This window comes from Trichoderma evansii, assembly GCF_050947405.1.
Source record: "Trichoderma evansii strain SZMC 28006 chromosome Unknown GGI43scaffold_24, whole genome shotgun sequence".
NCBI classification, from domain to species: Eukaryota; Fungi; Ascomycota; class Sordariomycetes; order Hypocreales; family Hypocreaceae; genus Trichoderma; species Trichoderma evansii.
The window spans coordinates 241,993-253,614 of NW_028145182.1; the positions used below are offsets into that span (position 1 = coordinate 241,993).

Sequence of the window (11,622 nt, forward strand, 5' to 3'; positions counted from 1 at the left end):
GGGGAGATACGATGACTGATTGTGATACGAGGACGGTGGTATGAGGACGGTGAGACGAGGACGTTTATTATTTTGGTACTTGGATGAGGTATTGTTAACGATTGAACAATAATACTTTGGTAGTGCAGGATACTAGTTAGTAAAGTAGGAAACTGGCGTGAATTACTGTTTGGAAACATTGATAGCCTTGCGGCTGAGTAACATTACTTTCATAATATTGAATGGCCGAGTTAGCCAAGTTGAAAAGGATTCGCTACCCAGTCTAGTCGTCGTTAATTGGTGGAGTGAACGTGAATGTTGGCGGTTCGGCGTTTAGTGGGATGGCTACTACTGACTCAATTGAGCTCGGCGATGAGTTTTAGGATGACTAAGACTAGGGAAGTGGTTAATAATGCGCAATAGAATTCCTTCGGCTGTGGGTCACGAACTCAATGATTCCAATGTCTAGTCTTGCAATCTCGGCGTTTCGGTGATGTTTGGGTTGCGTTGCAGCTATGGTCGCTTAACACAATACGAGTATGGTAACCAGGCCTAAGCTCCAGTGTATTAACATCAGGCTACGTATCGCTACTTTCTCAAGCGTTGTATTTCATCTAGCTTGCCCAATCAGATGGATGTTTATTCAGCTTGAGTCATATCTCCGAAGATGATGCTTGCAAAAATGTGGAGAGTTGTTTTTGTCGTGCATTGCAATGAAATGGCGGCGTAGGATCCAGGATGCTACTTTCGTCTGACGTCAAATATGACCATGTTGTGTTGGAAAATAGTATATATCTGACGTTGTCTGCCCCGCTCGAATAAGACTTAGCGGATTAGAGTTAACAACTCAAGCAATTGAAGTCTTAAAACAACATTGAATAAGGACAGCTTTTAAAACACCTTGACAACAATGGCTGAACCTGAGGCTAAGCGCGTCAAGACTGATTATGAGCTCACCTACTGGCCTGGCATCCCAGGCCGAGGCGAAGTTGTACGACTACTTTTCGAAGAGACGGGCACACCCTACATAGATGTGGCAAAGAGCAAAAAAGCAGTTAATGCAGTTTTATCGCACTCAGACCTGAAGTGTGTGGGAGACGAGACAAACCCGCCAAAGTTTGCGTGCCCGGTGCTGAAGCATGGAGAGTTGGTGATTAACCAGCTACCTAACATTCTGCTGTATCTGGCGCCGAAGCTGGGGCTGGGACCCGCCAGCGGGGATGGCGTGTACCACCTCAACGAGATTGCGCTGACAATCTTGGATGGGTTTCTGAATGAGGTGCATGAGACGCACCACCCTATTTCGACGGCGCAGTACTACGAGGATCAGAAGGAGGAGGCGAAGAAGAGGAGTAAGGCGTTTCAGGAGGAGAGGCTGCCCAAGTATCTCAAGTATGTGCAGAGGGTGTTGGATGGGAAGAAGAGTGGCGAGGGTGGATGGTTGTATGGAGGGGAGTTGACGTATGTTGACTTGGTGCTTTTCCAGGTGAGTCTTTACTTCTTGTTGCTCTATTATGAAGGTTTTGACGTTTGACTAATACTGAGGGAATTACAGTGTCTTGATGGAACAAAGTATGCGTTCCCAAAGACGATTGAGAAGTTGAGGGAGGGAGGAAAGTATGATGGTGTGTTTAAGCTGTATGATGCGGTGAAGGAGAGGCCGAATATCAAGGCGTACTTGGAGAGTGAGAGGAGGATAGCCTATGCGGATGGTATTTGGCGGTATTATCCTGAATTGGAGGAGGATGAGAAAGAGGAAGAGGAAGAGAAATAATGCATTTTGCCGTCTTATGGAGGGAAATGGAAGTGGATAGAAGAGGCTATTGAAGAATCATTGGGTGAAAGATAGCTTTAAGTGTCGGTTCGATACATTGAGCTATGAGCTGGCCGAGTTACATCGGGAGAATGAATTGGTGACACCCGTCAAGAAGAGGCGCTGATGAAGGACTTGTGAAGCAATTAAATAGAAGTCCTAAATGGAGAATGGCATGTTGCATCAGCTTTGTGTTCCCTACAAACGTCATCTATTTGGGACTATTTGGGCCCAGACTTGATGGATGCTTAAGTAGCAGACTATTGTTGCATGAGGAGAGGGTAGCGGGCGGATACATGCTGCAAGCCTGGAACTATCCATCTTAAGCGGTCAGATAGCATAAACAAGATAAAAAAAACGGTGTATCGTGTTTTAAGTAGCCCAGTGATATTACATGTAAATTAAATGTCGCTTGTGAGTATCGAATTGTGAATATTTAAGGGCTACTGCTATCTCATAAACAGAGACTTTTTATTTTGCTTCTTCCATATCTTACAACACTACGGGTTCTTACAAAGCTATGGATTATTACAGATATTATGACAATCTTGGCTTTATTTGACCAACTGGATAGCTGCTAAACTGTCCCTTCTTCAACGGGCTTTTACAACAGAGATCTAACCTCATCATCGAAAATAACTGTCTCTTGCTGATACCTTGATCTCATTATCAAGGATACAATAGGGATATCTTCAAAACTAAGGACGAACTACTACGGAACTGAGCCTCTTCACTTTTCATCCAACAGAAACGACGATGATGAATGCGGCAGGCACTCAAACTCGGATAGAATTTCGAACACCACTTGGAGTGTTGTCACTGTACCTTGTGATAGAAAGATACTGAAATAGGCTGGTCATAATATAGGTAAGTGAGACTATTCTTTTTTTCTCTACCAGCTAGGTCAAAGCCAACTGATCTATCTGCCACGTGTCGACACACTGCAAAAATGTTCTTTAATACTAACTATAATTACTCTTTTAGACATATTTACATCGGCAATATTGAAGCTGATGGCCAAGCTGGTGCATATTTCCATTGCCAATATATCACTTGCGACATCAATTGCAATAACACTGGATTTTCCTATCCTTATCATCAACCCAGTCAATACGAACCTTCAAACAAACCAGGATTTACATACAAATATTCTGAATTTAAAGCTGTATAACAAAGAACATATGAAGACCATCCAACCCCTGCTATCATAGAGGCTGCCGCAATCAGTGCAGCTGAGACAGACCTTAACACAAGAACTAAGGCCTCCATTTACGAGAAAGCATACCGTACCACCCAGCGAGTTATCCAGGTGGCGGGGCATGTATACTATAGAAAGCTCACGCGCATTCGTCGTCAGATAGCAGTGGGTAGCCCTTACTACAGCTAGATATATGGATTTCAACAGCGAGAGACTGGTAGATGTCACGCAACAGCACTTCGACAACATAGACCCGAAGGCTATGAGGCTAGGCGAGGAACTTGACAACAAGCGTGAAGAAGCTGCTACGGCCAAGCTTCGGATTGGGCAATCAATGGCAGGTCGCAGAGTCGCGTCCAGAACTGTGATGGGTTATGAGACGCATGTTTGTAAACACAGGAGGTTTCTGACTGTGCTGGGTACCACGTAAAGCGCCTCAGAGAGTCACGTTTTCAAAGGGCGCTCGTCTACCAGCGCAGGCTCGACAGTAAAGCCCCTTTGCGCCCTCCAACAATGCATCCAACATCAGTCGCCGATATGTTTTGCGTTTCGACCTTGCAATACGTACTCTACGCAGACGAGATGCGAGACCAGCACAGAGGATGTCTCGTGGATTTCTTCCCCGAGCTGACAAGAAAATGCTACTACTCGAGCTACATTGATTTCCTGGCAATCGCAAGCGATGGGATTAAGCGGGCAACCAAGAGCGTGCAGCGGGCCAACTGCGACATCGCCCAAAAGATGGTCGAGACTTGGGCCATCACTGTTCGCCATCGTACAGAAGACTAGGCCCGGGGGGATAATTGGCATCGGGCATATGTGTGGCATTGTTTGCGAAATTATGAGCCAGATAGTCTCGAATACCTATGAACAAGACGCCTTATGCCGGCATATAACTCCATTGAGCTTTTGACAGAGGACTTTCGCACACTATAACAATTGGTTCGTACCGGCTTTTGAGTGACGGGAAAGCACTTTTGTCTTTTCACGCCGAACCTAGATCGAGAACGGCTCTGTGATCTCAGGCACAAACCAAGCGCTCACCATCGCACAGCTGGCATTCATGTTCCAGTTTATAAAAAAAGAGCTCACCTCATGGCGGAACTAGGATCCAATCGAGATCTCGACCTTTACCTGCAGGCAGTATCTGCCTGTCTCAACTATGACTGGACTGCTAATAGATAAGAAAATTGGTGTTATTAAACCCAAAAGTGGATTGAACATTGTCTCGGTTTACTCTTCACTGCAACTGACCTCCACACCATGTGGGATCTCAAAGGCCGCAACGCATACGAGGCGTTTACAAAAACAATTATCCTCCAGTAGGTCGTGCGGCAGCAGGGGGGGGGAGAGGATTTCTCTACATGTATCAAGCTCGTGATATAACTTATTTCTGCCTCCAGATAAAGTACAGACATGCAGAGCGTTCAGGTCCTTCACAAGCGAGGAATAACTTATGGGGATGACGACTTGGAGATAGAAAGCGATTGCGATAACACCATATGAAACATGCACGTAGAATCAGGCACTCTTTAATCGATTTGTTGAAATAGGATCAAACGCCAATAGTCCAGCGCGATTGGAGTAGTTTATAGTAATACTAGTACACAAAATGGAAGCTACCACACGAAATTATAACACATCTAAATTAGATTAGCGTTTTAGTTCTTGTGTGATTGGATATGGACACGGAGATTGGTAGGAGTAACTACAAGCTAGGTATTTGGATCGATGTTCAAAAATTCTTATAAATTCTCGGGAGGCATCCGTGTGCAATATTACATGTACTATAGCTGGCCCCCGCTAGGCTGCCGCTCGCTAGATGTCAATAGCCCGTTTGAATCCTTTGGACAAAGCAGCTCAGCCCTCGAACATGAGTCTGGGTAACCTATAGCAAAGTATTTAAATGTGCTATGTGCCAATACTTTTTAATCGCCACCTGGATATTTATAGCGTTATAACAAGGCAGATTTTGTTGTAGCTCAGCCCAACCCAACACGAGTTAGATCGGCGAAAGAGGGTTGCTATGAGGCCTCACTACAGCGCGGCTGAGACAACGAACAGGGGATATAAGATGGCAACTGAAAATCCATGTAGCCAGCATATTTTGGCCAAACTAAGCGCTTTCATAATCGCCATCATCACCATGCCCATAAACCTTCGCAATGGTGACTCCAACGTCTGCAACAGTGATGGGGGCAGCGGATCGGTTTCGCCTCTTGGTAGAATCATTACCAGACGAAGAGCGACAGCTTTTCGAGTCATGCAACGATGTAGACAAGCTACTCGATAATATCAGAACAGTTGAAAGCAAAAACCACAGGCACAGAGATGGCAAGGACCGGCGACGCTACATGGAACTCACCAGGACAGTTATCGAAGCCATGCAGCCCATGTTTAAAATCTTGGATACATTCAATTTAGTCGATCCAATGCAATTTGGGGAGGAGTGCGGGTTGTACTCCAGGTGACTACCGGGATAGCTTCTCGAACGATGCGCGGATGCTGACGCTGTCCCAGGTGACGATGAATTTTGTCAGTTTTTATAGCAAAATAGCCACGTCGCTGCGTGAAATATCCAACATGATCCTTTTCTTCAAGCAAGTAAAGGTAAACAACCTAGTATTGGAATCAAAAACCCTCAAAACCCTCCTAGAGAGCATCTTTGTCGAGGTCCTTGATTACCTAGCTGGTATAGTTGGTCTATTTTATACAGGCCAAGGCAGTGCGTATATATCCAACTCAGATGGATTTCGCATATTTTCTACTCGCTCACACAGTGATAGAAGCGAAAAGTCGAGTTCGCATATACGGCGGCGCGGCTCTTAAGCCCTTCCGCTATGATCAAGTTTTCGCCCAGTTGAAGGAGTACCGGTCTGCAGTAACCTCGGAGCTCATCCGCATCCAAGCGCTCCAGATGCATAGTTTTACTCTCTCTGGAATGCAAATGCAGCATAGGTTTGAAAAAGAGAGCGATGGTGTGTATATGAGTTTAATATAGTCAGTTCCTGTCTAACCTACCATACAGAAGCCATGTTGCAGAGGTTCAAGCAGTGGCTTGCTCCAACCACTTACACTTCTCGGTATGAAGATGTACAAAGTCTGCGCACGCCCAGCACTTCACAGTGGATCTTTGACGATCTAGCTTACCAAAAGTGGCTATCTATAAAAGATAGTTCGGCTTTGCTTTGGATTCATGGTAAGCTGCCTTGTTCATTTTTTACGACCGGGAACACCGCAACTCACTGCGCTATTTCTAGGAAAACCTGGCGCTGGGAAGACAATCTTAGCAGCTACTATTGTCGAGCACCTCAAAGATGCGGATGAAAATCCATTTTATTTCTTCTTCGATTGTCTTCAATCAGCGTCTAAGAAAAGTTCAGATGCATACTCTGCCATCCTGTCGCAAATCCTGCACAAGAATCCGTCTAATTCGCAGCTCCTGGACCTCATCAATTTCACAATACTCTTCGCTACAGATGGCCAACCCACAGGAACCACCAAAGAAGTGGCTGATCTTTTTGAGCTCTGTCTTCAACTCACTGAATTCGAGGGTATGACGCTAGTTTTGGATGGACTTGACGAATGCCAAGACGCATCAAAGGAACTGATGCCGCTCATAAAGAGGATGAGCTCTCAGACTAACATCCGTCTAATTTTGCTGGGTCGTTCCACTGTACGTGGCTACATCAAAGGCATATCTTCTGTCGAAGATTTGCCAATTGGCGATTCAAATTCTCACGATATCCAAGCTTATCTTAAAGATGAACTGGAGGCTTGTATTAATGATGAGTTGTTGCCCAAAGAACTCAATATTGAAGGTGCAGCGGAAAAGTTGTGCCGTAGAGCAGATGGGATGTTTCTCTGGGCGCGCCTGATGATGACATACTTGGCCTTGCCTAGTTTATTAATGTCCGAGAGGATAGAGGCCATCTGAGAAATAGATATGCCAGAAGGCCTTGAGATTATGTATGAGCGGATTCTGGTACAGATATACAAGGCAAGCAGAGCGTCCTTTAAGCTCGCGGCTCACGTATTTACATGTCTCCTGTACGGTAATCGTCCGTTGAAGGAAAGAGAGTTGGAAGATTCCGTCGTTTCGCGCAAACGAGGCGGCATCGATGAGCAATCTAGGACTTTTCCCAATTTTGTCGATACCATATTGTTAGTTTGCGGCGGTTTCGTGGAGAGATCACAGCAAAGCAGCTTCCGCTTCATTCACGCTTCCGTCCACGACTACTTTAAGAAAGAACCGCAGCGAAGGCTAGCAGGGCGCAGTCAGTTTCAAGACCCGATACTTGTCTCGACTCGTGTAGCGGGGAATCTACGTTTAGCGACGCACTGCCTCGAATACATCAACTACGCTCTACCTGAGGAAAGACTCACTCCGCGAGGAACAGCGAGACATCAACTTGAGGAACAATTCCCACTTAGCGGTTACGCTACCTCTAATTGGCACGCGCATATGCTTGCGACGAATGGTACTCTGATAGAAGTGCAGAATGCCCATAAAGAAGAGCCCGATGCCTACGGTGATTTTATCTCGGCGCTATGCCAGCTTCTGTCGCGGCCTCCAGCCGTATCGGCATGGATCCAAAGTTGCTTTGCATTCTATTGGGAGCCTCCATATCTGTCTCTACTGAAATGGGCGGAACAGTCCTCTTTACCTGATTTTCCATGGCGCCAGTACTCGCCTCAAATCGATGATATTATCCCTAATATCCGAGAATTGGCTGAATATCTCAACCGGATCATCACCGATTGGAGCGTTCACTTATATGAAGATCCAAGCTGCATATATGACGAGGCCGCGGCTTTTATAAAATCTGAGTATGCGACTAGACCGTCAGATATAGCCGTGAAGAATCTTGTGTCGGCTGCGCCAGCATCCCATCTTTCTAGCGAGCCGCTTCACAAAATTTCCAAGTTGATGCCTGATGGCAAGCAAGATTATATACTAAGCATCTATCCACCAATGTAGGTCCTCTAAATCCTAAAGATCTGATTCTTAAATCCGCAATATTAACTAAAAATGCTTCGCAGTACATACCTAGAATGGAGCCGGCATCTTGACTGGGATTCTGATTTTTCTGAAATTGAGCAGCATTCACTGGGCTGGGTTGCGCGACTCGAGATTTTCGATATCGAGAAAAGCTACGAAAGCTCGATTGTATGCTTGGAGATGAATATTGATGCGAATGAGGTGCTCTTGCAACTATCTCAGTCACAAATGTGCTCATCGTCAGGCGCCGTCATACAGTTTCCTATTTCTCTCAGCAGTGATGGTCGAGCTTTTACCATATTGAGAACAGTCTATAGTCTCAGAAAGACACCAGACGAACATTGCGCTACTTCACATGTCCTGGCTATTGACCCATCCCATCAATCTTGGCAGCCAAGCATAACACCGAGATGGAAGGCTCATGCTGGAAACCTATACCTTTACTGGATCTATTTTGACGATCAAGGGCAATACCTCACCTTTGTGGAACAGTTTATCAACCATGATTTGACTGTCGGAGTATTCAGCTACAATCGTACACAAAGTATTGATACGGGTCCTCAATTCATAGCCAGAATCTCGATTCCACTAGAGAGGGATATTATTGATTACTACCCAGGCAGGAACCGTAGGGAATTCGAGTTGGCGTACCATCCATTTGTGGGTGCCATGGTCGTGGCCGGTTACAACAAATCGGCTTTCCTCTGGATCTTTGAGGATCCTCGATCGCTTCATCCGCTAAGTGATGATTCTGAGGGAAAATTGGAGATGTTATCGTTTACTTCAGATGGCAAGTCTGTTGTATGGAAAAGGGGTGGAGACTTGCCATTCGCCATCAGCGTGGAATCGCTGCTGCCGTCAAAGTCTCAGTCGGTGCGCCTGCTTGATCAATCGCCCGAATCATCTGCCCCATCGACGATGATACCGCGAATAGCTACGGCTAGCATAAATTTAGCCCGAAGTGAGACCCCAAGTGAGAAGAGGAATGGCGACAATGAGTCTAGACTACTAGAACTTAACCCACCAGTTTCTTCACGCGCTGCTACATTTGGGGTTGGCGCGGGTGCCATCCGTCCGTACGGTAGTGATGCTCTTGCTCACGAACCTGGAAAAGGCGACAAAGACATTCTTCTAATGGTATCTGACAGGCGGGTTGTCGCTTCACGAGTGCCGTCACCTGAGAGTGATGATAACTCTGGCACAACCGATGAAAATGAGGACCAGAAGCAGCTCGAGCTACGGGACAACCAAAACCTGATACTAACACGGATTCCAAACTGGGGTTACAAGGCCGCTTCTCCCACCGTGGTCTTACCAGGGAAGAGGGCGACGTAGTTCGCATTGTTCTAGATAAAAACTCCACGACCGCTAATCGTGTAAATCCAAGTCAAAGCTCCAGCAGCACCGGCGAAAATCGATTGTCGCATCAGAAAGGCCCTTTGATCGTCGAAAGGCAGGTCAGGTCAATCCAGAGACACAATCAGCACAGCGCACAGAAGCCTTTGCTTCTATCCCCACCCGAGCAGCCGGAGAGCAATGACGCAGTACAAGTTGATGAAGATGCTGAAGAAAACGTCATTGGGATCACGGAAAGAGACCAATGCACATCAACGACAGGCGATATAACTGTAATAGCCACATCGCCAGCAGCTGAAGTTGGTGAACACTTGGCTGTAACCATGCCGCTCACACCAAATATCAAGGTATCGACTACGGAGAGCCCTAATAAAAATGCCGGCCCTACGAAAGAGAAGAAATTTCGCAAGAAACTTCTTGGAAACCTATCTAATTTGCTAAAAAGAAAGCCAAAGGTATAAGCATAAGAAGGGTTTCTGTTTGATGAAGCTACGCCGGTGTGTAACAGTATGAATCAGAATGTACGGGTTCAATATTATTAATACGGGAGCTTTAAAATGATGTGAATACACTATATTGGTATAGGTATTGGTATATGTACGAGGCCAAGATGTTTGATACAACCAAGGCAAGGGTTAAGACACTACGGCAGCCTATAGCCAAAAAACAGGGTTATGGGACATGTGTCTGGAGTCACGCGAGGATTGACAGAAGCTTGGATGATTTTCACTTTGGCTCATATTCTGCTTCGAAAACTCAAATGCAAAATCAAGAAAACGTACACCAGTCAACGTCTGCTTTTGACCGCCCATCATTTTCCACATGTGGAAAGCTACATATGATATGTGATATTGTAAGCGGCGTCTTACAAGTGAAGCAGGGTGAAATGTATCAATTTAATTTTGAACTAATACTATTTCACATATGCTGCATCGATAATACCAGGCCTGAATGCTAATGAGGATTCCTAGATGGCTTTGAATTAGATTTAAAATAATACATACGATTCTCGGCAATGGCAGGCCTCTGATATCTTTTCCTGCCCAATACGATCACCCTTGAGGTCACCAAATTATCTAATCTATAGCGCTGCAAGGTACATGTATGGTTATTTTACCACTTCTCACACCTTATTATTAAGCTTAGACAACCGGTAGTTTAACTGGGCAGACCCGTTACTCTGCATGTTAAAATTCTTGGTATATTTGGAAGAGAAAAACTCCAAACACAAGGTCAATATTTACCTAACAAAGATGGTATAATACTCGATGCTAAAATAGTATATAATTTGATGACTGCTGTTGACTACACGCTCTATTTGCCTTCCTATCTACAGTCTCAGTGTATAGTAGCGTTAGCGTGGGCTAATCACACAATCCACACCAACTTTGACAACATCTCACTGGCGCTCTACAAAGTGCTCCACTCATCTCAATTCAGTGAATTGAAGTTTGTGTCAAATTGTTTTCCTCACTCATCACAAATTTTCATAAGCATTGCATACAAAGCAAATCTAATTATGTCAAAACACGTTCCTCCTCCCGGTGCCAAAAGCATCAACGAAATCCTTGATGAAGCACGTTCCCATCTCATCCGCATTGACCCCGCCCAGCTTCTCTCAGAGCTGCAAACTACCGCCTCTCACGGCCCAACACGTGTAATAGATATTCGGCCTGCTGCTCAACGCGAGCGGGAAGGGGCATTTGAATTCCCAATCACACTCGATACGTCTGCTACGAAACACACAATCAACATCATCGAGCGCAACGTGCTAGAGTGGCGTCTGGACCCGCAAAACGATTCCCGGATCAAGGAGCTTGTGGACGAGTTTGGCTACGATACTCGAGTAGTCATCACATGCTCAGAAGGTTACACCAGTTCTCTGGCAGCCAGGGAGTTACAGAAGCTGGGGTTGTCTAAAGCGACAGATTTGAATGGGGGCTATTGGGCGTGGAAGCGGTATTTAGAGGGCCAAGCAAGCAGCTAAGCTTTTGCCATACAGGGGTGGGGGAATAAACTGATGCTAGGGAAAAGATAGACATATTGCGCTTTTATGGGAATTGGGAGTTTGGGAAACTAATCAAATCATGGATTTCATCTCACAGACTATTCAGACTAGCCTAACTACTGAAAGTTAAGATCTAATTAGGATTAAGTTGTATTTTCGAATGCAGCATATGGAGATCTTCAACTAAAACAGCCACACTAGATCGCTAACCCTGTTCACACCAGCACCACGGCTCTAAAAGGCACTTATTTGCATAATAAGACCCT

At 45.4% G+C, this 11,622-nt stretch overlaps 3 protein-coding genes across 3 annotated transcripts; all 3 read left to right on the forward strand.

Annotated features, from left to right (window-relative positions):
- The first annotated feature begins 707 nt into the window (after positions 1-707).
- Positions 708-1,858, forward strand: GGI43DRAFT_208948 (glutathione S-transferase). The gene is made up of 2 exons (XM_083200167.1): positions 708-1,465; positions 1,535-1,858. Exons 1-2 carry the CDS (start codon positions 890-892, stop codon positions 1,751-1,753), a joined length of 795 nt encoding a protein of 264 aa, XP_083056862.1. The 5' UTR covers positions 708-889; the 3' UTR covers positions 1,754-1,858.
- A 3,297-nt stretch (positions 1,859-5,155) lies between these two features.
- Positions 5,156-9,809, forward strand: GGI43DRAFT_387319 (ATP-binding protein; the record flags this gene model as incomplete). The annotated part of the gene is made up of 8 exons (XM_083203914.1): positions 5,156-5,457; positions 5,540-5,715; positions 5,777-5,968; positions 6,019-6,189; positions 6,251-6,811; positions 6,944-7,967; positions 8,034-9,323; positions 9,380-9,809. The coding sequence occupies 8 exons, from the start codon at positions 5,156-5,158 to the stop codon at positions 9,807-9,809; spliced, it is 4,146 nt and encodes a 1,381-aa protein (XP_083056863.1).
- Positions 9,810-10,867: 1,058 nt separating this feature from the next.
- GGI43DRAFT_387320 (rhodanese-like domain-containing protein) lies at positions 10,868-11,335 on the forward strand (the record flags this gene model as incomplete). Its single annotated transcript, XM_083203915.1, has 1 exon — positions 10,868-11,335. The coding sequence occupies one exon, from the start codon at positions 10,868-10,870 to the stop codon at positions 11,333-11,335; it is 468 nt and encodes a 155-aa protein (XP_083056864.1).
- Positions 11,336-11,622: the final 287 nt, after the last annotated feature.

What these genes read in the sequence shown, in the direction of transcription:
- GGI43DRAFT_208948 (XM_083200167.1), top strand. Translation starts at nt 890, where the DNA reads ATGGCTGAACCTGAGGCTAAGCGCGTCAAGACTGATTATGAGCTCACC. An exon ending in TTGACTTGGTGCTTTTCCAG is followed by an intron (nt 1,466 to 1,534) that starts GTGAGTCTTTAC and finishes AGGGAATTACAG; the next exon opens with TGTCTTGATGGAACAAAGTA.